The sequence below is a fragment of the Fimicolochytrium jonesii genome (genome assembly GCF_025526975.1).
Source record: "Fimicolochytrium jonesii strain JEL569 chromosome Unknown EV422scaffold_1, whole genome shotgun sequence".
Classification (NCBI taxonomy): Eukaryota; Fungi; Chytridiomycota; class Chytridiomycetes; order Spizellomycetales; family Powellomycetaceae; genus Fimicolochytrium; species Fimicolochytrium jonesii.
Genome location: NW_026515668.1, coordinates 1,507,280 through 1,532,046, shown reverse-complemented (window position 1 = coordinate 1,532,046; position 24,767 = coordinate 1,507,280). Strand labels below are relative to the sequence as shown.

General features: G+C 53.6%; 8 protein-coding genes across 8 annotated transcripts; 3 read left to right on the top strand and 5 right to left on the bottom strand.

Moving 5' to 3' along the window:
* Positions 1-770: 770 nt before the first annotated feature.
* On the top strand, positions 771-2,372 carry EV422DRAFT_549554 (acyl-CoA dehydrogenase/oxidase; the record flags this gene model as incomplete). The annotated part of the gene is made up of 5 exons (XM_053071720.1): positions 771-847; positions 925-1,031; positions 1,116-1,216; positions 1,288-1,971; positions 2,064-2,372. 5 exons carry the CDS (start codon positions 771-773, stop codon positions 2,370-2,372), a joined length of 1,278 nt encoding a protein of 425 aa, XP_052930291.1.
* A 1,063-nt stretch (positions 2,373-3,435) lies between these two features.
* EV422DRAFT_563124 (RNase P subunit p30-domain-containing protein) lies at positions 3,436-4,810 on the bottom strand (the record flags this gene model as incomplete). The annotated part of the gene is made up of 7 exons (XM_053072029.1): positions 3,436-3,551; positions 3,637-3,716; positions 3,778-3,910; positions 3,994-4,207; positions 4,269-4,340; positions 4,527-4,585; positions 4,726-4,810. 7 exons carry the CDS (start codon positions 4,808-4,810, stop codon positions 3,436-3,438), a joined length of 759 nt encoding a protein of 252 aa, XP_052930290.1.
* A 264-nt stretch (positions 4,811-5,074) lies between these two features.
* Positions 5,075-7,315, top strand: EV422DRAFT_23368 (uncharacterized protein). Its single transcript, XM_053065574.1, has 2 exons — positions 5,075-5,336; positions 5,458-7,315. The coding sequence occupies exons 1-2, from the start codon at positions 5,217-5,219 to the stop codon at positions 7,147-7,149; spliced, it is 1,812 nt and encodes a 603-aa protein (XP_052930289.1). The 5' UTR covers positions 5,075-5,216; the 3' UTR covers positions 7,150-7,315.
* A 1,372-nt stretch (positions 7,316-8,687) lies between these two features.
* Positions 8,688-9,553, bottom strand: EV422DRAFT_593765 (uncharacterized protein). The gene is made up of 3 exons (XM_053073571.1): positions 9,469-9,553; positions 9,208-9,406; positions 8,688-9,148 (listed from the first exon to the last, which is right to left on the bottom strand). The coding sequence occupies exons 1-3, from the start codon at positions 9,545-9,547 to the stop codon at positions 8,785-8,787; spliced, it is 642 nt and encodes a 213-aa protein (XP_052930288.1). The 5' UTR covers positions 9,548-9,553; the 3' UTR covers positions 8,688-8,784.
* A 4,321-nt stretch (positions 9,554-13,874) lies between these two features.
* EV422DRAFT_23298 (armadillo-type protein) lies at positions 13,875-16,256 on the bottom strand. Its single transcript, XM_053065566.1, has 3 exons — positions 15,372-16,256; positions 15,203-15,280; positions 13,875-15,127 (listed from the first exon to the last, which is right to left on the bottom strand). Exons 1-3 carry the CDS (start codon positions 16,152-16,154, stop codon positions 13,976-13,978), a joined length of 2,013 nt encoding a protein of 670 aa, XP_052930287.1. The 5' UTR covers positions 16,155-16,256; the 3' UTR covers positions 13,875-13,975.
* Positions 16,257-18,550: 2,294 nt separating this feature from the next.
* EV422DRAFT_563120 (uncharacterized protein) lies at positions 18,551-19,858 on the top strand (the record flags this gene model as incomplete). The annotated part of the gene is made up of 4 exons (XM_053072028.1): positions 18,551-18,562; positions 18,670-18,944; positions 19,027-19,411; positions 19,535-19,858. 4 exons carry the CDS (start codon positions 18,551-18,553, stop codon positions 19,856-19,858), a joined length of 996 nt encoding a protein of 331 aa, XP_052930286.1.
* Positions 19,859-20,602: 744 nt separating this feature from the next.
* On the bottom strand, positions 20,603-20,854 carry EV422DRAFT_491037 (uncharacterized protein; the record flags this gene model as incomplete). The annotated part of the gene is made up of 1 exon (XM_053067502.1): positions 20,603-20,854. The coding sequence occupies one exon, from the start codon at positions 20,852-20,854 to the stop codon at positions 20,603-20,605; it is 252 nt and encodes an 83-aa protein (XP_052930285.1).
* A 303-nt stretch (positions 20,855-21,157) lies between these two features.
* EV422DRAFT_23175 (uncharacterized protein) lies at positions 21,158-24,365 on the bottom strand. The gene is made up of 11 exons (XM_053065558.1): positions 24,116-24,365; positions 23,972-24,036; positions 22,506-23,900; positions 22,340-22,399; positions 22,128-22,241; positions 22,013-22,056; positions 21,922-21,934; positions 21,755-21,834; positions 21,587-21,686; positions 21,418-21,518; positions 21,158-21,335 (listed from the first exon to the last, which is right to left on the bottom strand). The coding sequence occupies exons 1-11, from the start codon at positions 24,180-24,182 to the stop codon at positions 21,272-21,274; spliced, it is 2,103 nt and encodes a 700-aa protein (XP_052930284.1). The 5' UTR covers positions 24,183-24,365; the 3' UTR covers positions 21,158-21,271.
* Positions 24,366-24,767: the final 402 nt, after the last annotated feature.

Sequence of the window (24,767 nt, the reverse complement as noted above, 5' to 3'; positions counted from 1 at the left end):
GTAACGCAAATCGAATTGGTGCGACACCTTCATGTCAACCGACCGAATGAAATAGCCGCCCGTTGCAGCTGCCTCTCTCACTTGGTCGACCAAAGAAAAACGCCCACTCTCACCCGTTGGGAAACTTCACGCGACGCGAGGCCGCCCTCCGACGCGTTGTGTGCGAGCATTCGGACAAAGTCACACCTCATGTGAATTTACCCCACGATCTGTTGGACCTCAGTCCGCGACTGTTGTGCAAGTGAGAAGGTTTGACCTTCTCCCCATCCACCGGCAGCCGGCTTCCCTTCCGAGAGAGCTTCAACAACCCCCAATTCCGATCGGTCGGTCGACTGAGGACTCTACTCCCTCCCGGCCGCCTCCCGCGCGTCCGATGGATCCTGTACCGTCAAATGCAGACGAAAAAAACAAGAACCGCCGAGCGTCGGCCGGACTGGCGGCAAATGAACAACGGACATATGTATACATCCGGGATCCGGAAGGATGGATGAGGCAGGAGAAGCTGTCGCATTTGGACCGACTCCCGCCGCGTCGCTGGTCTCGAGGCCTCGCAGGCGGACGTTTGGGTCTCACAAACCGCGTGTCCTCTCCCCCAAAATACTTGAAAAGAGAGAGCGCTCCCCAGTAGTGCACACCAGCGTCGGAAGAGCAAAGCTCTAAATACAAGACCGGCCTGAGAATATGGGAGGAACTTTCACTCCTAGGTCCCTCCACGTCCAGCAACGGAGGCTGCCACAGTGCTCACCAAGACGCCGAAACGCATCGCCAAGATGATCGCAGGTCTTTTCAGGTCCAATCTTGCAGGCGTCGCTCGCCCGGCTGTCTGCCTCCGGCTTGCTCCCGTCAGGTACGTCGTTTCAGCTTTCTGCGTTCCGTCCGCACTCACGTTTCTCGAGATAACTTACACTACAAACCTCGATTTAGACGGTTCTCTGCTGCCGCTCTTGCCCAGCCGATTACCCGAAATGAGGCTAGCCCTACCAACTCCTTGTATAACTTTACGGAGGAGGAGACGATGCTGCGTGAGACTGGTAAGCTGGGGATGAAGCTGGGCCCGTTGGTGCTGTCACTCGAGCGACCTTTTCTCTGATCGACGCCTTTGCATGTTTCCGCAGTGCGCAAGTTTGCTCTTGAGACCGTCAAGCCGTTGGTGTATGAGATGGACGAGAAGGAAGCCATGCCGAAGGCTTTGTTCGACAGCATGTTCGAGCAAGGGGTGAGTGCCGGCGTGCGATACATGTATGGCCGTGCTTTCCAAGTTTGCTTATTTGCGATTTGGTAACGTAGTTGATGGGCATCGAAACTCCGGACGACCTGGGCGGCTCCGGAATGTCCTTCACAGCCGCCATCCTCGCCGTCGAAGAGCTCGCCCGCGTCGACGCATCCGTGTCGGCCGCCTGCGACATCCACAACACCCTTGTCAACACCGTATTCCGTCAGCACGCTTCAGACGCCCTCAAGGAAAAATACCTCGCCCGTTTGGCAACCGACACCGTCGGCTCTTTCTGTCTCACGGAAGCCGGCGCCGGATCCGATGCGTTTGCCCTTAGCACCACCGCGACCAAAAAGGGCAACAAGTACATCCTCAACGGCGGAAAGATGTGGATTACTAACTCCGCCGAGGCTGGTATCTTCCTCGTGTTCGCCAACGTGGACCCCAGCAAAGGCTATAAAGGCATCACCTGTTTTGCCGTGGAGAAGGAGATGGGTGTGAAGATCAACAAGAAGGAAAAAAAGCTGGGTATCAGGAGCTCGTCCACTTGTGAGCTATCCTTTGATGACATCGAGGTGCCTGAGGAGAACATTATCGGCGAGATTGGCAAAGGGTACAAGTACGCCATTGAGATCCTCAACGAGGGCCGCATCGGCATTGCTGCCCAGATGATTGGCATTGCCCAAGGATCCCTGGACATCGCGGTTCCCTACATGCAGCAGAGGAAGCAGTTTGGGACCTCCATCATCGATTTCCAGGTATGCAACTCCTCCTTTGCAACGTCAGACCCAGACAGACGGCAGAATGTCCGCTGGAGTGTTTCATTCATCCTCTCTTTGACTCACCATAGGGCATCGAACATCAACTCGCCCAAGTCGCCACCGAGCTCGAAGCCGCGCGCCTGCTAACTTACAACGCCGCGCGTCTCAAGGAAGAAGGGCGCGATTTTGTCAAGCAAGCCGCGATGGCCAAGCTCTACGCGTGTCAAGTCGCCGAAAAGTCCGCCAGCAAAGCCATCGAATGGGTTGGCGGCGTCGGCTTCACCCGCGACTTTGGAATTGAGAAGTTCTACAGGGACGCGAAGATTGGCGCGATCTATGAGGGGACGTCCAACATGCAGCTGCAGACTATCGCTAAGATCCTCAAGAAGGAGTACTGAGCTGAGTGCGGCAGGACGTTCCTCATAATTGAGTTTATCTGCACTCCTCTAGCATAGATCACACTGCGCGCGTAGAAGCATATTGTGCGGCGTAGACACTCACATAGCCTGAAGCACTCACATGGTTCTCTCATACTTTTCTCGTTTTTCTTCCCCTTACCGAGTAGACAGACGCGCTGATGCCCTGACCGCGACTGGCCAACCGTTTATACCCCTCTCCAATACTTTTGAATGTGACGCGAATATGAGATTGAAGCCACAAATGCACGTACCTGTCGTCCCGTCCATGTTCGGCGCGGATCTGCAAAGGAAAAGGAAAGATCCAACTTGCGCATGCTTTTGAGAGAGAACGTTCCTCTGTTCGGATTGCATCCCTACCATTCTTGAGGCCTGCGGGAAGGAAAAGAGACGGGTGTCCATCAGCGATTGTACGAAGCAGACATACTTGCCAGTCCAAAACATGCCGTGATCTGCGATGGAAAGAGCCTGGAAAGCAAGAGATGGTCCGTCCTTAAATTCAGAGAGGAAAAACGTACCTCCCTAGGTCTTGCGGCGCATGAACAGAGGACAGGAAAAGGATGGGCAGTATGGGACTGTGTCCATGTCATAAACATGAAGGCAGCCATCGTCGGAATCACCGCAAGACCTCTCCATCGTGATATCGCATGCCTACGCTTCCATGTCGATGTCGGTCGGAGGGATTCGAGACTTCTCGCATCTGACACAGAAGGAACAGCCAAACGATTCCTAGCATGTCCGCTGAGTTAAGGACGTACTGTACAGGTTGAGTGGCTGTTGCTGAAAGAGTCTGAAACGGGAGAGAGTGAGCGCCATACCGTCTAGACCGCCGGAAACTGGGCAGCATCGTGCAGGCATCAGGAACTTTCCCCCTTCCATGCTCCTTGATTTGTCCGAGCACCATCACAACTAGCATTCCCGTTATGCCGACCCTCTTCCATCCATATTCTTCATAAATACACATAAGATCTAATGCAACCGTTAACCTCGATCCATCACCAACTACTGTATAGCTATCAAGCTCTACGCCCTATTGTTTTAACATCTACTCCTGCATAGCTTCGGTCTCTTCACCCTGCCCAAGCTTCCATGCGCTCGCCGCACTCAATGATGCGGCAGACTCCATGCTGAGTACGCCGCGGTGAGTTTGACGTCGAGTGGCTGTTTGATATGAGGAGAGTAGATCAGTTGTTGATCCCTCTTTCCGGAAGAGGGTCCTCAGTATCAAAGGGAAGGTGCTTCTTACCAGCATGTAACACAACAGCCCGACAGTTTGCGTCCAAGGCGTTTTTCGCTTGTTCGCGAGTCATTCCAAAAATGGTCGCACTGGATGAACATTGTCACTGATAGTTCCCTCATCAAAAGTGTCCAATCTGGCAGCACTCACAGATTTATCACATCGTAAGGTCCTCGTATCTCCATTGCCTTTTGGGCCTCACTTGTGATCAGGATATTCTTGCCTTTCGTCGCCTGGACCAGCGCCGCCGCATGGCTGATGAGATGCCTTCGTGCTGTTGCATCTGCAGAAGAGGCAAAGGCCGGGTTCAGGAAGATACGCCACAGCAAACCACATTGTGCGAGAGATCCATCATCCTTACCTGACCTCGAATAGCAGCCCCATAAGCGATTTCGAAAAAAACCCCGTGCTGTAATGCCCCATTGACCGTCGGTCCTTTGATGAAAAATGGCAGGCGGTTGGACATGTCCAGGGATACAATATCGACATCGAACAGGCTGCAGGCTGACTGGAAGAGCTTTTCATTTGTTGGTTGCACTGCGATCAAATCATATGACACTGGGTTGGAGTTTGCTGATGTCTGTGATGGACATGATTAGATTCTGGTCCGCTACTCTATCTGAACCCTCAGATGTGCCTACCAATTGGTAATTCGCGCTCGTGTCATCAGCAATGACCGTCAGTCGAGACAGTTGCTGAAATCCCTCCGTCCGCTGCCACATTTGCGGATATAATAGGATGCAGGGACGAGCGACCGGTCGTCGTTTGGGCGGATTTGATGCCAATCTCGCTTAGTTTCAGAGGTTTTATGGGATTTGGCTGAGGGGAGTGCAGAATAGTGGTCAACGTCCATAAGCTACGTCCTGTATCGTAGGCGTTCATCATTCCCCGAAGCATACCTTTGAAGTTGCCTCTTTCCCGGAGTAGGTCACGTTGTATGCGACTGCCCCATACCCAACTAAACGAGTGAAACCCGTCAGATGGAGTGCATGAGGAAACATGGAAATGCACTATTGCACACCACGGCCAAACGTCTACCGCAGTACGAGGGTCCTTCGAAGAAAACTCCCTACGAACAGAACACCCCCACCTACCTACATTCGTGCAGTATGGCGATAGTCTTCTTTAGCTCTGTGTTGACAACCGCCTGCGGCTCATATGGGACGTTGAGGTCCCAGAACATCCTTCGTCGAAGTGGAGGGGGGCTATGGGGACGGAATGGGAGTGTCAAGCAGTGGAGTCATCGTCCGCCGTGTGTCTGTCCGTCCGTAAATGAGCGACGGGAGAAAAAGTCCGAAGAGTAACAAGCAGCTATGCAGGGCGCGTCATGGAAAAGAGGCAAGCGTTACCTTCCGACCGACTTCCAACATCCTTGATCTGCTCGGAGATCGCCGCTTACAACAAACCCCCGCCGCTCTCGCTGCTGCAATAGACGCTCTCAGGTCAGCGCCGCCGTCTGGGAAGGCACCAGGTCAAACTTTGCCAGCAAAACCCGACGCTACGGCGAGTGATCGACCCAACATAGGCAGACGAAAAAGCTCGCGCTTGCAGATAGCAATTGCAACTTACGGTCGTCGGCACCACCGAAAATGTTTTCCTCCGTGAAGAGACTAATCAAACGCTGGGTGCCGGGCGCCCCGACATTTTCAGAAACTAACGAGCAACATACGCCGCAGAAGACTGACGATGGAGGACTGGCTGCTATGGATGTAAGTTGTCTCCTGGAGATCCTTTTGCAGGTTACTTCAACCGCCCCCCTTCGTCTCTCTTCGTCTGCCTCTTTCTTCCGGCCGTTCAACAGCTTACGTTTTCTTTGCTTGCATCTTCTAGGTACCACCGACCCCTGTAGAGGAGCGACAGTTTAAAGCCCCTTCTCCGCGGTATAACCGGTCCCCCACACAGCAACCGAACATCCGACCACAACCCGACTTCCGTCAACCGAACACTCCAGTGCGACTGTTCACCCCTGCTCAACACACTCCTACCCGAAATGTGACGCCCTACAATCCGAACACCCCCACCGAACGCCAACTGCGGTACATGGAGCAGCTCAGACCTGAGGACGGTTGGATCACATCTGCCAGTCGGCGATTGAACCGTCTTCCAACGCTGGCACCCGGTACGCCGAAGCGAATGCCTGTCAGCCAGTTGACAGTAGATGAGAGCGTCTTAGCTGGAAACAAAAGAGGGAGGGACGATGACGATGAGTACGAAAGATTCGACCCAAGCTCGCAGCCTGTGGCAGTCAAACGTCGACAGATCGAGTATGAAGAGAGCGTAGTGACTCGCACCCCATTGCGAAGATCCTCTGCACCTCAGCGTCAAGTCACTCCTCGGTCGCGCATCAAACTGAAATCTAGCCGCCCGAACGCCAACAAAGATCTCAGATGGCTGATTTCTCGAATGCCACCTGTTGACCACGATAAAACGGATCAAATGGCGAAAAATCTGCTGGAGAATACGGAAAAGCTGTATCGTGATCAACGAGAAGCGGAGGAGCGGAAAGTGGTAGAGGAAAACAACCGAGTGAATGGACTGCGAATGGCGGAAGAACAAAGAAGGGCGGCCGAGCAACGGAAGATTGACGATGAGCGGAGAGAGGAGGCAGAGCTAGCACGGCAGCAAAAAGCCCAGCTGGATGAGCAGGCAAGAAAGCAGGCGGAGGAACAAAAACGCGCAGAACAGCCGCCGCAAACAAACGCAGCCTCCTCCGGGTTTGCATTCAAACCGCCAGCGCAGCAGGTGGGTGTTGCGGATTGCTTCATTTGTTCACAGTATATTATTCTGACTTGCGTCTTTTACCTTTCCTGTAGTCTCCACAGAGCGAAAAATCGGCGGATGCGCAGCCTTCGTCAACGCCTTCGTTTGTTTTCCATTCCGCCGCCCAATCAACGCCTGCTGGTGCATCCACAGGTTCCGAAACGAAAGTGCCGTTATTCGGAGTGGCGGAATCTACCCTTGAGTCGACATCCACAAAACCTCCCACTGCACTCTTCGGAGCGGGAGCGCAAGGAGCGTCATTGTTTGGAGCAACGTCCGCGCCGAGTGTGGTCTCCGCCGCGCCTGCGGGAGGCATCACCTCAGTCAATGCCTCTGCAAAGCCAACGTTTGCGTTTGGGTCAACGCCAACATCTACTTCAACTACTACGGCGGGTACCAGTACTGCAGCACCGTTCAACTTCAACTCGTCAGTGGTTACCCCAGCTCCCTCAAGTGCTGGATTCACCGCGCCCAAGGCCGATGCGGCGCCTACATCCGCTCCTCCAACATTCACATTTGGAGCCCTGGCAGCGAGCAGCGCGTCGACTCCTGGAAGTGCTGCCGATACGACCGCAAAGCCGGCTTTCCCAAGCTTCGGCACCAGCGTGCCATCCAACACCGCAACGGAAGCGTCCAAGCCTGCTGCAACCGGTACAGGCGCTCCAACGACGTTTACTTTCGGCAGTTCGGCTTCCACCGGCTCCGCTCCACTCACATTTGGCGCGGGGCCAACGGCGCCCAATGGTCAGACTGCTGCGTTAGAACCACCCAAATTCGGTGCTCCTGCAACAAATGCGAACTCAAATGATGCCAAGTTTGGTGTCCCATCCGGTGGGTCCAGCTCGATGATCTTTGGCACACCTCCGGCGTCAGGTTTCAAGACGGACACGGTACCTGCCACTTCATCCGCTCCTGCGTTCCAGTTTGGAGCTCCGGCCTCAAACGCAACTACTTCCACGTCCACATCGACTCCGGCACAATCTTTCACATTCGGTGCACCGGCCGCCGCCCCTGGAACTTCAACACCGTCTACGTTTACATTCGGAACCCCGGCGTCCAGCGGAGCGTCTACTTCATCCCAACCCGCGTCCAGTCAGAGTTTCCCTGGGTTTGGGGCATCGAATATCGGAACATCTACTCCGAGCGCTGCTCCGGCGTTCACATTCGGAGCCAAGCCTGCCGCTCCGGCGTTCGGAGCTCCTACCTCTGCTCCGGGTGCCGCCTCCACGCAAGGTTTCAATTTTGGCGCTGCAGCACCTGCTTCAATGGGGGCCTCTGCACCTGCTTCGCTTAACTTTGGGGCAGGCGCTCCTGCGACTTCGACACCCGCTGCACCTTCGTTCAACTTTGGAGCCAGTGCACCTGCCGCTCCCACCTCGACTTCCGCACAGGCACCGTCCATGTTTAACTTCGGAAACAGCGCGCCCGCCTCTAACCCTGCACCGGCCGCTCCAGCACCAACTGCATTCAATTTCGGAGCTGCCGCGCCAGCCCCAAGCGGTGGTGGGTTCACCTTTGGAGCAAAACCCGCAGGGTCGGCCGCTGCAGTGCCACCCCAATTCGGTGCAACTTCCGCAGCGCCGTCCTTTGGTGCGGCTGCCGGTGCATTCAATTTCGGAGGCCAGCCGGCCCCTAGTACGCCTACAGCTGCACCTGGTACCGGCGGATTCAGTTTCACCTTCAACGGAGCCGGCGGAGCCGGGACGCCGCAACCGGGAACACCGACGTTTGGTAATACACCGTTCCAGTTTGGCCAGCAGCCTGCTAGTCCGTCCACGGGTGCATTCACTTTCGGTGCTGCACCATCTGCACCGGCAAACCCCATTGGGGCCCCTGAAGGCGGAAGTCTGTTCAATATCGGCCCTAGTACGACGGTCGCGGCTCGCGGGCGGCAGATCAAGGTGCCTCGGAGCAGGAAGCCGCGTTAAAGGGACTCCTTCTGATAGTTTACCAGACGAACAATCTCAAGAAGCACACGGCCTCTCGTTTCTTGGCCTTCCGAAATTGCAACCATCCCCACGCTCTCCCAACCCTTTCCCGAATCATCATCTGAAACATTTAGCTACCCGAGCTCCTCTTTCGGCGCCCCCTGTTTATTAGGCTCCTCCATTTTCTTGTCTTATAGCCCTATGTTCCCTTGTTTGTTGTCTGTCACCCATCCCTTTTACTCGGTGATAGCATCCCATCCCATCCCTCGTCCCCCTCTTGGTACTCCTCCATATATCTTAACATAAGTCAATATGATGGGTAACGGTAATCGTGAACCTGCCAATTGATGCGGTGACCTCAGACATTATCCATACAAGTTGCCATCATCGGCGACGCCTCAGGCAGAGGTACCATGATGTGGATGGCAGATAACCACCACGGAAAATGGAATAGGGTGAAAATTCTAGACTACCGGTTACGGGAGAATGCGTCTGGTCTGCGGCCATCGCCAAACACCACCGAACGCACAATCGAGACGAAATTCTTGGTGCTTAGGATGTCCCGATTGTGCACTTTCATCCGTAGTCGTAGTGGTCGTCTTCCAGGAATCTCAAATGGCGTCCAGTCTTGGTTGATACATTCGGGGTTGGGGCAACCCACCAATCCATGGACGAATTCCATTCTTCCCTTTTGAGCTTGCCACGGCCGAGGTGACAGCCGGCGTCGGATGTTTTTCCTCACACGCCCATGGCAGTGTGGGCACACGGACAACGTTCGATACTCATCCAGCAAGTAGCATGGAATGCCGTTTCTCGCAAAGAGTGTGCGGAATCTGTTTCCCCCCATGAGTGAGCGTATTATAATACATGAAAAACAATGATGGTCACTCACCCTTTGGTCTTTGATGACTCCTGAAAGCGCATGGTTTTTCCAGCGTCGCTCCAATCACCCAAGATGACCGAAAAATGCTTTCCATACAGGCGTCGCATGTTTTTGATGAGCTTGCTCTCAGACTTTTGCCGCAGTGAGAACGCCTTGAATCTGCGAGCGACGTGAATCTCATCCTGGTAAAACTCATCCAGGGCGGGATCTGGGATATAGATGTCAGCCCACATGTTACCAAATTTGAAGACAATGCATGATACATCATACCCGCATGTACGTGATCCACAATGAACGCTGAGAACGCCTCGATGTTCATGCGCTTGTGCGACGGAATATGTGATTCCATCTCAGCAATGCCGGCATTGATCTTTCGCTTGTCATGTCTCTTCGAAAGTACGGAGACTTTGTCTCGACTGCCCGTTGATTGGATGTGTATCTGGTATGGGGTGGTGCATTGTGAGAACGCGGCAACGGAATGTCGAACAAAGGGGATGGTGGGGATGGTGACGGGGGGGATGGTGGGGATGGGGACGGGGACAGGGTTGAGGGAGGCGTTGATCGGGGTAGCGGCGACAGCGGGGACAGCGGGGACAGCGGGGAGGGACAGCGGGGACAGCAGGGCAGTAGTAATCAACTGAAACGTACCTAAATGGCCGCTCCTTCTTGATGTCTCGACAGAACAAGAGGTCACGCTTGCCCGGATCAATGCTGACGATGTTTGGAGCCTCCCGTCGTTCGGCGATGTGGTGCTCAAAATACAGCTGCTTGACTTCTTCCCGCATTTGGGCCTTGCTGCACTTCCGGGCCCGATGCCCATACTTGAGCCCTGGCTTCTTGAAGTGGATGGTAGCGGAATACCCGTTTGTGCTGATTGATCCATCAAATTTAAGACCAAGCTTCTTTCGATGCTTGAAGACCTTGTCCTGCAATGCGTCATTCAGCGAGGTGATTGAAATAAGCGCAGAAGGATAGAGACTTACATTCACGTTGAGAAACTGCCCCCACAGCTCCTGCTTGCGTTGATCGGTGAAAGTCCCCATGCGACGTCGGCTCAAGCCCAGGATATGGGTGGCTAGGATCAGCGTGTCGATCCGAACAGATGACTGGATTCAAGATTTGCGCAGCGGGATAGCGGCAAACAGCCGCATTCCACGGCGCTCATAGAGGCGTGAGAGCTCACAATAGGCACCTGTGATGAGGCAGGTGTCGACCATGATTAGACAAAAGAGCGCACCGCGGGGGGGGGGGGGGGGGGAATATACTAACTCACCTAAATATGGCATTGCGTCCACCGCAAGGCTGTATGCAAGCGGCTCATCCTGGGGAGGAAACAGAGCCCATAACTTGTCGAGGACGGTCCGCTCAAGTTGTGTGAGGCGCGCAAGCTCTTCTTCGGTTGGAAACTCTTCAAATGTCGCATACTTTGTAAACTGATGGACACACTGATAATAGTGTCGCCGCTGCGCTCGGTTGACCCCAGCTCTATGGAGATGCAGTACCACTTGCTTCAAACCAAGCCTTTCATTGACATAGCGCAGAAGCATTTGAATGAAATGTTCTTGTACGTTGACTTTGAGGTTTGTGAAGATGCTTGAAGCCGTGTACGCTGCGGTCTGTTGGCAATGTTGCATGCGGATAGGGGCGAATCCGTGAACATTACAGTAGTCTTGAACCCATGGACGCAACTCTTGCGCAATGACCGGATTGCCGTTGTAGCGTGGATTGTTGAGCAGCTCAAACATCACACTGATGTGCTTGTCAGTGATGTCCGGGAAGTTGTGTAGAGGATGATCAGCTGTGGTGGACAGACATAGTAGGCAGGGCATTGTTTCATGGGAAATATACAGTGTAGTGTACCTCGAAAACTCACCAAGGTAGTACTTGAGAAAGAAGGTGGTGTGGCGCGCAAGGATGTGAACGTTGCCGATGAATGTTGTCAGGCGCTCCCTTTGAACTTGATTTTGATTATGGATTCGGTGAAGCGAAACCTTGGTGCTTACATGTGTCTGCTGGGGTCGTTGAGCGGGTGGTGGTGGCGGGGGTTCAAGCACCAGGGATCCACCCGGTGTGCTGGGAAATAGGAAAGGGATGGGAGCGGAGAGGTTCAACGGACGCTGCAGACCCCTGTCCACTGGTGAAAGCCCTCGCTGCTGGTGCTGCTGCCCGTCTTCATCACCGGAACTCTTGCCAACCATGTCTGCAATTGCTTGGGGCAAGTGGCGCTGGACAGAAGGTGGGAGCTCGAATCGCAGGGATTGCAATGGTGTGGCTGGCAGACGTATGGGCAATCGTGGGGTAACCGGAGCAACCTTCCTCCTCTTCCGCCGTGGTGTGGTTGCTCCAGTAAAGATGCCACACCACAGGTGCCCCTGGAGCGCCTGGTGTGATGGCATGATGGCTGTGCTGTGCCGAGACAGGTGTTGCAGGTGATTGCCGTGATAGCTGTGTGTCAAAGAACTTGTGTCAGTGCTGTGGTAATGATGCTGAGAACGGTGAGGAATTGCGGTTGTTACCTGGCGGCGGTTGAAGGCGAAAACGGGGATGCTTACTGCTCACAATTGCGTTGGTGTTATGGATGACGCGCCCATACCATAAGCTTACCCACTGACAGCCGCCAATGTCAACCGCCAAATGTCAAACGCCAATGTCAGTGTCAATGTCAGTGTCAATGTCAATGTCAATGCCACTCCCCCTCTCTCATCTCATTTCGCCAATCCTCCCGCAATATCGCCACTCCTCCTCTCTCCTCTCATTTCGCCAATCCCCCCTCGGCTTCTCCACACCCCCCACTACTTCCCCATAGCCAGCAGCTGTAGCAATGCTCTCTACGCTCGCCACGCACGCTCTAGGAGCATAGCTGGCGCCCCCCCAGTCCCCTCTTGTTGTTGTTGTTCTCTGATCTGCTGGGTTGCCTATCTATAAATAGCCGGCCTCTCTTCGTCCATTCCCTTCCTCCCCAGCAGATCAACACCAGTTCTTCTCATCTCCTGTTCTAGTCCTTGTTTCTTGTTTCGCCAATACAATCTCTGGTCGCCTATCACTCTCGCCCTGACTTCTCTACTTCGCTTCCGCCTCCGTTGTCGAGATCATAACAGTTGGTATGTAATTGGGGGCCATGATGAGGTGCAATCAAGACATGAGGGGCGCTAAGAGTGAGGACGGGTAGAGTGAGGATCCCCAGGTTCTTTGGATGTGGGGTAGCTTCCAGGGCAGCTAGCTGGGCAGCTAGGGTAGCTTCTGAGGTTGATTTTGGCTTGTCCACTGCTGATCGCCGCATCTCCAAGACCACACTCTCCTCCTCTCACACAAAACATCAAGCGCTCGCAGCTCACGCAACTCATGCAGAGCACACTCTGAGCATGGAAACGTCAAGCGCTCGCAGCGGACGACAGCCCCCTCATCCCCCTGGCCAACGCCCACCTCCTTCCAACTCAAGCCCGGCAACTCACGCAGAGCACTCTCTGAGCACGCTCAGCGCCGACAAGGTGAGTGGCTGCGGTGTAGCTGTGGGCGCCTGTGTTGACCGCCTGGGCACGCGGCCCATGCTGAGCACGACCGCCGCTTGCGGGAGGTCGACCTGCATGGGATGCGCTGCCTGGGCGCGCTTGCTATACGCTGATCTTGCGGCCCATGTTGAGCACAACCGCTCTCGACTCCCGCAATTGCTTGAGGTGCAGCCTGGATTTGGGCACTCGCGGGACGCTCTCGGGACGCTCTCTGGACTCCCGCAATCGCTTGAGGTGCAGCCTGGATTTGGGCACTCGCGCTGGCCCCATTCTACCAACCCACTCCCACTCCCATGCCCACGCTGCCTGCTATCTATTTCACCCCAACTAACTCACGTACACTCCATTCCCCAGACAAATCACCATGAGAGTGTCAAAGCCGCGGCGACGTTCCAACATCCGGCGCCTACACAGAGAATAGACGGGGCACGGTGCCCAGGCACGTTCCGGTTTGACGTGCGGGGGACGATTTTCTCCCCAAAATCCATTGAGGGCTGACTAGTACAGCGTGGGGCGAAAATCGTTCCCCCGACAGCGTGGCGGAGAATAGACGGAAGCAAAGCCCGTTAGGGTTGTTGACGCTCGGCCTTACAGCCTTCACGCTCGGCCTTACGCCCTTCACGCTCGGCAATGAGCGATGTTGGTGGTTTCCCTAGAGCCCCGTAGAGATGGAGCTGTGTGAAACGGGAGGAATAAAACGAAAAGGAGCGTGAGGCAGAGCAAAAATGGTCGTGCATCGAGCTGTTTGAGAGCGGGTAAGGACTGGAGGATTGGTTGAGGCGCATTTTGGTTGCTTTCTGTTGCGATACTTAGTTGTGCTGTTCAGTTAACACCCACGAAGCGCCGAGCGCAACAGTAGTTACCATGCCGCGCCTAGCGCGACAGGGGTCATAATCTGAACAAACAAAGAAGTTGTCTGGGAGTGGGAATTGAACTTGCTACCTGCACGTCTGCAAGGAGAGCAGTATTCAACTGTGCCAAAGCGCCAGTGTTGTCAGAATGCAATTACAGTAGTACCGTGTACTGTTACGGTACAGGTGGCCAAAAGAGCGTCCGAGAGAGCGTTCCATCACGTGGGTTTCATCACGTGAGCGTTGCGCAGGCTTTAATAAGTCTGATGTCCCCATATGCACCATCTTGATAGGAGACCTCCATCGCATGCTCAGAGGAGACCAATCAAAGCAAGTGCTCTTGCACAACAACCTGCGCTACACAATACACTCGATACGCATATACATAAACAGGCACCGAACTTTCTATGGCAAAATCTACTCAAATCTGACGCTTCTACGATTGCCATGACCTCCAATCCCTGCTTTGCCGTCAGTCGCGGATTTTCGTGCAGCTTTCGGGGATTTCGCCTTCCCCGACCGAGATGAAACCCTCCCACCCATCGCCTGCCTCTTCACCCTTCCCTTCGACGCCCGTTTTGCAACCTCAATCTGCCTTCCCCTCTCCTCATCCTCCGCCCGCCACTCCGCCAAAATCCTCTCCCAAATATCCGACTTAACCGTCGCCATCTCCATCAACGCAAAACATTTCGTCGCCAGCTCACCAACCTTCCCGCCTTTTTCCATCGGTAACAGGAGAGCGTTCATCGCATCCATCCCAGCCAACACGGGCACCCTGGCTTTATCTTCCTCAATGAACGCCCACAGGATCTCGACGGAATGCCGTTGGAGATCGGCATCGGATGCGGTAACGTCCACAATCACCTCCTCGATGAACCCGCTAGCTTCCCAGTACGTGTTATTACAGAACGTGCTTTGTTGGACGAGATTGCGGACGATCCCGACCATATGCTCGCGCACGGCGGTTGAGGGTGTCCCGCATAATGTGTCGAGGAAGTGGGCCCCGCCGAGGGAGGTGATGGTGATACATGATGCGTTGTCGATGCAGAGGTTGCTGAGAAGGCGTAAGGCGGTGACATCGCGTGGATCAGCGAAGAAGATGCGGAAGATGTTGGTGAAGAGAGTTGGGATGCCTTTCAAAGCGATGTCTTGCGCAAGGCGGTCGGTGAGGGCGAGGTTGGTGAGGATTGAGAGGGCGTAGTGGGTTTGGGAGGATAGAGACGCTTCTTCGGAGGCTAGGAGTTGGAGTAAAATGCTTAGGTTGTCCTTTGCGATCTCGGCCCGCGAGGTTGGCAGGAAGGAGAGCATCGTCAAGCAAATGAGTGAGTGTAGTTGGATATGTGGGTCGGGCGATCGGACATGCGGATTGTGAGCGGCGAGTCCTTTGTGTTTCATTACCTTTTTGGCGGCGTGGTCTCCGCCGCGGACGAGGATGTTTCGTAAACATCGAAGAGCGGCTTCCAGGGGCGGAGTTGATGTGCTGTTCTCGATGAGGTAAATGATGTCTCCTATCGCCTCGTGGGGGCCTGGTGAGGGTGACATGGCTAGGCTGGAGTAAAGATGCAGGGCCTGTCAACACGAACGGGCGAGGCATAGGTTATCACGCTCTTTACAACATGAACGCATACCAAAGTGCACGGATACCTCTAACTGCACGTCAAGAAGTGCAGGTCGCCGTATCAGCCAAAGCACGCTCTTCCACGTCTCTCGTTGATCCAGGTACTGCGAGATAAACACTGCTGCTCAGTACTAGCCTCACATGTTTTCTGGAACTGCAGCAAACCCTCCAACGGCGCACAGTTGTATTCCTCACCTTCCTCCCCTCCTCTGAATGCGCACTTAACTTCCTCAACAACATCACCGCTATTCTAAACAACCCTGGCAAATAAATCTCCCTCTCATCGTCCTCCGTACCCGCCACACACCCATCACAACATATCTCCCCAACCACATCCGCCATAATCTGCAACACACTCGCATCCACCAACACCGGCCGGACCTCCTTGACTCTCGCAACTGCTAGCAGCGCCTCAATGGCATAATACCGCGGGCCCATCGAGCGCGCAAACTGGCGGGTCAAAATTGTCGTGCATGAGCGGAGCGGCGTCGCTTGCGTGTCCTCCCCGGGTTCGCAAAACACCTGATGTCCTTCTTTACCGGCCGCGGAAGCCCAGTCGGCGCAGAAGCGCATGACGGCAGTTAGTGGTCCGCTGGGGAGGGTGATGTCTATGGACAGGGCTACTAAGCGGGCGTAGGCGTCGAGCAGTGTATTGCGGCGCGCGGTGGCGGCTAGCGGGCTGTCGCTGCCGCTGCCATTGCGGATGAAGGTGAGGATGAGCAAGATGCCGGCTTCGACGATGTCCGCGGAATGAAGATCGGACCGTAGGAGCAGTAAGATCTTCATTTTCTCGGGCTTGGCGATTGTCAAGTCGTCTGCGACGACGGGGCGATAGGAGGGTGGGCGGAGAAGGGTAAGCAGGTGGGTCGATGTCGCGGCTTGCTTCGCGGGCTCGGCCCGGTTGGCGAGTTCCGTTAGCCATTGCTTGACTTCAGCGCTGGGAATGACCGATGGTGGTTTTTCTTGCGATTGGGACATGCTGCTGGAAGGTGAGAATTGTAAACTTATTAGATTTGCTCCTAATCGGGTGAAACTTGAACTCGAGTTCCGACGACATGTCGAAAATGACAACTTTCGACAGCGCGTCGGACCTTCAGCAAGGAATCCCTTGTAGATTCACGCCGGGCGGGCCGCGACTTCGACATACCGAGATAGGAACTCTATATATACAGGGCGAAGCTACCGCCCGCGAATTCCCAGCATAGATCATTGGAAATTGTCAGCAAGCAGCTTCATCGAGGCTTTTGAGAACATCATTTTGGCAACTGCTCCGTTTTGCTGTGGGTGTTCTTTTGAGTGATGGAAATCGATGGCAATAGAGTTGGGCTGACATGGATGTGGGATGGGGACTGGATGTCGCGCAACGCATGCGAAGAAAAGAAAACCGGGGCGGGGACCTCGCTCGACAGCATATATGCGTCGACTTATGCTTCTGAAAGACGCGGAGAGAGAAGGACCCCGGCTAGTTTAGTTGAGTACAGCAGCGTGAAGGTGGTATACGGAGGCGCGACCGATATTGGAGCTCTGAGCTCTCCCTTCATTGACCCACCAACACTCCCGGTTCCTTTTCCCGCATTGCGATCATCAGTCCTATTCGAAACATCAGACAGTTATCAACAGTAGCGCATCAATCACATCTCATTCAAGCGCCAAGATTTCCTTTCACGAATCGCTATCAGGACTACACGAACTATGCCGCCAACGCTTCCAGTCAGACCTCTCCCGCTTTTCCCGCTTTATTTGCTATGCTATCATCGCACATCCGCACAGCCTCTCTAGTTGCATTCCAATGATGCGTTGTCGCGTCTGCGCTCGCTTATGTTCGTTCGATCGCACATCCATTCGCTGCCGGCTGTTTTGATACGCTTGAAGCGGAATGCGGCATTGTAGGGTCGGCCGACCGCCACTTAAAACAGAAGCAACTGATTCGTCACAGTATGTAGAAGCAGTTGCTCCTGTCCAAGAGCACGTCTTTACAAAAGATCTTTTCAGCAGTCACCTACGTCGCAAGGCCATCCTCCCAACAATGCGCTCGTCCAGGTGCAAGGGATGCCCGCAAGCCAATCCAATTTTGTGCTGTACAAGGTGCGGGGTGGATCTGATCCCCGCTGTGCCCCATCTCAAGATCACTGGCTGACGGCCCGAATCTGCCCGTATTGAAGGCGTGTTTCCGCCAATGACTAAAAATACACGAAAGATTTGATGGACGCAGGCACCCTGCAGGGTGCTGATCCATCTCACGCTCTCCGGGATCAACCGCCATCAGAATTGTTGTGCAGAATGATGATGAGAACAGCGCACTTCGTCTCATTGACCGCATGGACTTGCAGTAAAACATGCCGTAAGAATCTTTTTGTTCTCTGATTATATTTGCCTAAGAAGCAAATCATTAGTACGAGTAAAAACTGAGACACTTAGCCCACGAGCACTTGCGCGCCGCCCAGCATCACTTTGCACGACTTTTGCTTCGGAAGTAACTTTCTTGAGTGCATCCTCTGCCACATCAAGCCCTCCACGCGGGTGTCGCTTTTCCATACCCTCCCGCCTCTCCCTCCCGTCCCCTTGCGAAGAACCCCTGAAGCTCTACCTGATTGGCCCCCCGGCCAGCCCTCCGTCTCTGATAAAGATTGAGAGCCACCGATGGTTATGCACCGGAGACATCTTGAGGGATGTTATTTCTGGTTGTCCATGCGAAGGACGGCGTCCGGATATATAAAGAGCGATTCCCGAAGCCAAAAGCCTTCAATCTCTACGCTGTTGAGTCCATGAAATCCATCAGCATCTTTTTCTCTAAATACTTGCATTCTTGGTATACAGCGACAGGTATGTATGTACGTGGGTGCAAGATAGAGCGTTGTGACCAATAACATTCAGTCTCACCACGAACCTGCATAGGTTTTTAGAGCTTCAATCTGAGGTTCAATCGTTTTCTGGCTCGACGCCACACTTGCTACTCACTGAATTTGAATCTTGACAGCATTTCGACAACATTTCAACAGGATTTCAACAGCATTTCCGGGGTTTTCAGACCTTTCCCCTCACTCAAAAGCCCCAAGCCCAACGGAAAGAGAGCGCTGGTCACAATTGCGGGCTGACCTACTCTGCTGCGGTTTTCCTCTATCTACCCACAAAGCTCGAGGACATCATTTCAAGGAAGTTCATCGGTCTCGTCGCTGTCTCCCTCGTGATTTCCTGCGTTTCTGCTGAAGATACGGAATACATCAACGTGGGACTGAGTAGTTTCCAGAATACAAAGTGGGCTGTCGTTAACTGTGAGCGCGTGATTGACACTGCGTCTGTATTTTTGATGTCCGCTATTTCTTGGGGGCTATGGCGGCGCCTGAGCGGAAACCTCGGTCGCTTCCGTTAACCTTATGTTTTTGCAGGTAAAAATTCCAACACTGGCGAAAAAACAAATGAGGTATGATACACATCCGTCACACATCGTTCCGGCATGAAAGTCAAGTTGTCGTGACCTCTCTTCCCTCATCAGTTTTGGACCTACAACGCCCCCTCCTCTCAAGATTTCAGGGACCCCAGCGCCAAGTTCTACGCCGACCCCACTGGGAACTCCTTCTGGGAAGGCAATGCCAATGTTTACGTCACGGACGCATCGACCAACGCTCGTTATCAACTCACCCTCGAAAAGCTCGCTCATTCACGGTCGGCGGGATTCATGGTCGGTTCTCTGAGAAATACTCAACAGGAGAACATCAACCTTCCCTGCTATGTTACTCCCCCGGACAACCGTGTCGATTTTTTCAACGGGTTTGTACCACATGGAAACGTTGCCAAAGCAACGCTTGAAACCGAATGGAGCCGCTGCTAAAATTTTGTCGCTCATTCATAGCTGGGAATGTTGGCGTCTCTACACCTGCTCCAACGTTCCACATATTGTCACTGCTGCAGTGTATAGCAGTAATCAAGTAACCATACAACGATCAGAAGGGCCCTACACTTCGCTGGTGCGTGGTTTGAGGAACAGACTTGAAGCTGCTAACCAGCAAATAGGACAAATCGCCCCGTACGAGCAAAGCTTCAAGGATAAACAGGGCAACACGTATTCATTCACGGCTCAGGTGCAAAACAACGGCCCCAACCTTTTCTGGACCGTGGATGCAGCAACCAAATTCGATGAATCAGGCTTTCCAGGCCTTCCAGATTTCCACTATAACGGGAATCCAGCGGCAAACTACTTCGAAACCGTTGACGTCGCGGAGGGGACCGCCTTCGACGTGAGTATCTCATATCCTTCCCCTGAAAAGAGAGCTTACACTTTCACCTGCATGACGCGACGCTTTGGAGTACGAAAGGGGATACAACCAACGTTTCTTGTCCCTCTTCTTCTCGTTCCCCAGGCAGATGCAAACTTCCCGCAATCTGCCAGCGTCGTCACATACGTTGGCCTCGACCACCAATCCTACTCCAAGATTGACTTTTTCCAGACCGGGTTCGCCGCTGCCCCCCCTCCCCCGACTCCTAACGCCGCCGCCTGCCAAGTCAAACCGGGCAACATCGCGTCCGGAGCTCTGGGAATTTTGGGCGGCTTTATCGCCGCTGCCGGCATTTTGGCAGCTCCATTCACAGCAGGTGCTTCTCTCGCCCCTGCCATGTTGGGTATTGCAGCTGCCGGCACCGGTGCTACGTCTGGTATTATTAGCATTGTAGGCGGAGTTTGCTGAAGGCTGGCTTTTCGATGGAAGGTGATGTGCTGGGGGAAGGGAGGAATATCCCGTAGTGCTGTACGTGTGTGCATATGCACGTGGACTTTTCAAACTGTGGCACAGGGAGCTCGGAGACTCGGGGATTCACAACAATGAGTGGTCTGATGTCATTCGCCCCAACCTGTACGCTCTTTGGCCCTCCGGAGTCATGGGAAGGTGTTTCTCTCAACGGCTGCCTCTGCTCAACGAAAGCTCCTTTGCTGCCCTTTGTCTTCTGAAGTGAAAGTATCATCATTCACTCGGCGTGAGCTCTTCGATCTCCGAGTTTCCGCCCATACGTCGCTGGTGCCCATCCATGGCTCCTCCGAAGATCAAGATCGGAATCCTACCACCAACACCTCGCAAGATCTCCAGAAAAGGAATTGAATTGAACAAGCTAGTTTGGAGTTCTGATGCAGATGTCACCGCTACCCTTCGAGTCCGCTTTCTCTATTGCTTTCCGAAGAACTGCGAGATTCCATGATTCCACGACGTTGTCCCGGGGTACTACTGTATCATGATGGCGTCGTGGTACTACCGAGTCAAGGAGAGAACTCGTGCTCGGTACCGCGGAGCTTCGCTTCGAGAGTTACAGAGGTGTGCAAGTGATTGTCGCCTGAAGTAGTATATTAGGGATCAGATACACGACGGATATGCCATTCGGAAAAGTAAACGCATCAAAGTACCTGAATTCCTCCTTTCGAAAGTCCCACACTTCCCCTCCTATCGCTTCTTATCATCCTTCTTCCTGAACGAAAATGGCTTCCTCGTAAACGCAAACTCCCCCAGCTTCCGCCCCACCATCTGCTCCGTCACGAATACTGGCAGGTAGGAGTTCCCATTGTGCACCAGGAACTTTTTGTTGATGTGCGAGGCGAGGATGGTGCTGGATCGTGCTTGTGTTTTTATGGGCTCGTTGCCGGCGACTTTAGGCATGGGCACGAAGAAGGGACCCTTCCACTTTGCTCGGACCATTGTGCTGAGGCTGTTTGTGGGCGGTTTGTGAAGCTGGCGTGGGAATGCGTCGATGCTGCTGCAGTGGGGAACTTGCCAGGTTGGAGTTTCGCCGCCTGCGCCACCTACCACGGCAATTCTCGAAATTTGGAAAGAACGACGCTCTATGTTGCGTTCTATGTTTCCCCGAAGTTTTTGGCCAAGTATCATGTTGAAACATCTGCGGGCTACCACCGGATACAGGTTTCCCTTCCCCACCACGTTACAACATGCATTGGAATCGATTCTAAACGCTGAAATACGCCATGCACTACTATGGAACTTCCACCATCTTCCTCAAAACTACGTGGGGAAAATACTATCACTGTAAAACTCTCTCCTTTCGCTGTCATTTGTGGTACCACTTCCCCTCAAACGCTGGACTCTCCACAACAAATTTCAATTGTGCAGGGAATCGTACATAGTGTCGAGAAGGGGCTTATAGCGATTCTTTGCTAGATGTCTGTTGCCGTCCGTTTGTCAGTCATGACGCGTCGAAGTTTAGGACCTCCAATGACATCCGTGCGAGCTCGTTCAATGCATACCGCTTTATCTTGAATGTCGGCGTCAAAAGTCCATTCTCTGTAGTCATTGGCTCCGGCATGAGTCTGATCGCCTTCGGGATCTCAAATGCATGTAATCCATTCTACGCAGATTGAAACATCCCATGTGAGCGTGGGGAAGCCAACGTCGACAAATGAAAGGTACACCTACCAGCTTCCCTAGCCGTGTCACTTCTTTTAGCACAGCGCGCTGTACCCCTTCGGACTTGCATGCATCTCGAAAAGTGCCATCCCAGGCTTGTTGGCGGAGCCTAAGATATCCGCGACGTTGTTAGGATAGGTATTGCATGAATCCACTATGAATTGTGTGCGTACGCACCATTCGCCAAAGAGGCCCTCAGTATCGGGCACGAGGATCGCGACGACGGATGATCGGAGTGGATCGCCGTAGACGAAAACCTGGTTGAGATACATGAAAAATGAGTCTCGTCCGCGGTTGGTATTGGCATCCGACAGACGGCCGTAAAGGGGGAGGTGGACCCTTACTTGTTGTATATAACTGCAATCAGAAGGCAGATGAGCGACAGAGCACCATGTATACATCCTTATCCTGTCATGCAAACAGACGTCAACATACCTAGGCTTGATCTTGCTCTCCACCCTGTCAGGCACGACGTATTCCTACGTAAGTGTAATGATGTCAGCCAGCGGTGCCATAAACATCGACCCACGAAGCAAGCACGAAAACGCACTCCTTGGGACAGCTTAAAAATGTTCTTGATGCGGTCAACGATCCTCAGAGTACCATTCGGTAAAAGCTCTCCAATATCTCCACTATGTAAGAAGCCGTCTTTGTCGATGGCTGCCTGGAAGGAGATCTTCAATTAGCGGGCGAGAAATTGAAGACGGGTGGAGATCCGGCGGAGTATTGCCATCGCATCATAGTGAAGACCGGAGAGCTCACCTTCGTGGCGGCAACATCCCGGAAGTAACCCTTCATGACGTGAGGGCCTCTCACACAGACCTGGAAAGAGTAGGATCATCCTTAGTGGGTCAGAAACACCAGCACTTGGTCCGCGCATCCTCGAGAATGCGGCGCCATCCCATCCCGTGCAGAAGTCGCAACCCACCTCGCCTCTAGGATACGGTTTATCCGTCGCAAGATACTCCATATCCTTCACATCCACTAACTTGACCTCTGCACCCGCAATCGGGCCTCCAATATGATGCCCAAACGGCCGGGAATAGTCTCCGACAGCAGTCGTGAAACCTGCACCACAGGTTTCAGTCTGCCCGTATCCTTCCAGCACTTGACAACCGAACACAATTCGAAAGAATTCGAGGACTACGGGGTCAATAGGCGCGGCGCCGGTGAGCATCATCCGGATGCGTCCTCCGACCCGTTTCTGGATGCGGCCGAAGACCAGCGAGTCCCAGATAGATGTGCGGGTGACGCACCCACGAGCCAACATGCGTTTCTTCGAAGCGTACGCCATTTTGAATAGCGCTCGCTTGATTGGGGTGGAGGTCTCGATGGCTTCCAAGATTTTGTCGTGCAAACGGACAAGGAGACGCGGGACGGTCGGGAATAACGATGGTTTGAACGAACTGATGTCGTCGAATAACTTGGCAATGTTGCCGGAGTAAAATCCGATTTCCACGCCCAGATGAGTTAGAGTATGAAAAACGGTGCGCTCAAACATGTGGCTGAGCGGAAGGTAAGAGAGGTGGCGGTCCGCTTCGGTGATCTTGTAGCCCTGCGGGAATGAGCTGATGACGCCGGCTCCGTTCTTCGCTAGGTTTCCGTGGGTTATCATGACGCCTTTCGGGAGCGATGTGGTACCGGATGTGAAGCAGATCGTGAATAGATCGTCGGACTTTGGGGCCACCGTGTCCTTCACGTCAGCGCTTCCAGTAGCCTCCATTTCCTTGAAAGTGGACAACCGGATATGCAAAGCTTCCGCGCGTTGTTTGAGTTCCGACGGAATCGTGGCCAGATCCGAGACGACAATGGTCTTCAGAGCCGTGCCTTCCCCGACCACTTCAAACAGGTTCTCCAAATGATTCTGGGCCGTGATGATAATCGACATCCCGGTGCTCTTAACGATATGCCTCAACGAATCCGTATCAAACGTGTCGTACAGCGGGACCGTGACGAGCCCATAACTGCAGCACGCCAAATCCGTCAGCACCCACTCAATCGAATTAGGCAAGTACAACCCGACAAGGCGCGATCCATCCACACTCAAATCATCCCTCGTCTCCACGCCGCCGGTCGGCTCAACACCCGTCAATACCAGCAACCCAGACCCCACATATTTAACGCGAGCGCCAAACTCCTCGAAGGTGAGCCACGCCCACGCGCCATTGACGTTGCGAGCAATGTAGTTTTTCGATTTGTGCTTTTCAACGGCTTTCCAGAACATCTCGTAGCCGGTGCTCGCGTTGTCGAGGAAGCCTGAAGTCGCAACGCGGCTTCGGAAGACGACGCTTTCGCCTTCTTTGCGGGTATTGGTGCGCTCGGTCTAGATGGGGGATTAATGAGCGGGTCATTAGCACAGGGCCTCAAAACATGATAACAGGCATGGTCCCTTACCTGGTCCCAGAATTTGGAGACCGGGAAGTCGGGGTAAACGTCAAGTGCTTTTTGGAACATGATCACTAAAGGTGATTAGGATGGAATAAGCGTCGGTTGCATTAAGAATCAGCTAGTGCAATCAGGCCAGCTCAAATAACCTACCAACAGCAATGCCAACGACCAGCAAGGCCGTCAGAGCGTCGCTGGCACTGACTTGTCCAATGGCCATAGCGATCGCGACGAAGAATAACTCGGGAGCGGCGGAGGGGAGAATTGAGACAGCTGGCTTAGCAGGCTCTCAGAATATATGTGTGCTAGATATGGAAAGTGTGTTAATGTCGGTATAGCACGTACTTCTTTTGGTCGTTTTCAGGAAAGAATGCGATGCGCTACCTCGAGAAGTTCATTTGGATGATTAGGCGTGTTACCGGACGTAATTTCGTGTATGACGCGGTGACAGCATTTTGACATTGCTCCCCTGGGTGACCCAAATGCCAGAGAGGTACCTCGGGATTTACGTCCAATCCATGCCCAAGGGCAAGGTAGACCTCATGGGAAGAGTCTCACCAGTTCTTCGGTCGGACATGCACCGTTTGCTTGTCACAATGCGGAGGAACCAAGGTTTGTCGCCTATATAGCAAGGAAGCGAAAGGAGAAGAAATGCCAGTTGCTGTGCTTGGACTGCCCTGTCGATGTTTCCTAAGAAGGTCGGTACAAAGACATGCAAAATTACGGACGGTCTGGACATGGAACCTCCATCTCCCAATCACGAGCAAAAAAGAAAACCACCAAAACCTTTGCCGAGAAGAAAATG

Bases quoted from the DNA above. Each gene is read 5' to 3' on its own strand.
- EV422DRAFT_593765 (XM_053073571.1), bottom strand. From the start codon at position 9,547: ATGGAATCACATATTCCGTCGCACAAGCGCATGAACATCGAGGCGTTC. The intron at 9,407-9,468 runs GTATGATGTATC...TCTATATCCCAG, and splicing joins TGTGGATCACGTACATGCGG to ATCCCGCCCTGGATGAGTTT. The intron at 9,149-9,207 runs GTGAGTGACCAT...GGGGGGAAACAG, and splicing joins GAGTCATCAAAGACCAAAGG to ATTCCGCACACTCTTTGCGA.
- EV422DRAFT_23368 (XM_053065574.1), top strand. From the start codon at position 5,217: ATGTTTTCCTCCGTGAAGAGACTAATCAAACGCTGGGTGCCGGGCGCC. The intron at 5,337-5,457 runs GTAAGTTGTCTC...TGCATCTTCTAG, and splicing joins GAGGACTGGCTGCTATGGAT to GTACCACCGACCCCTGTAGA.
- EV422DRAFT_23298 (XM_053065566.1), bottom strand. From the start codon at position 16,154: ATGTCCCAATCGCAAGAAAAACCACCATCGGTCATTCCCAGCGCTGAA. The intron at 15,281-15,371 runs GTGAGGAATACA...TTTATCTCGCAG, and splicing joins ATTCAGAGGAGGGGAGGAAG to TACCTGGATCAACGAGAGAC. The intron at 15,128-15,202 runs GTATCCGTGCAC...TCGTGTTGACAG, and splicing joins TTCTTGACGTGCAGTTAGAG to GCCCTGCATCTTTACTCCAG.
- EV422DRAFT_23175 (XM_053065558.1), bottom strand. From the start codon at position 24,182: ATGGCCATTGGACAAGTCAGTGCCAGCGACGCTCTGACGGCCTTGCTG. The intron at 23,901-23,971 runs GTAAGGGACCAT...TCCCCCATCTAG, and splicing joins TCTCCAAATTCTGGGACCAG to ACCGAGCGCACCAATACCCG. The intron at 21,336-21,417 runs GTATGCATTGAA...GGACGGCAACAG, and splicing joins CCGACATTCAAGATAAAGCG to ACATCTAGCAAAGAATCGCT.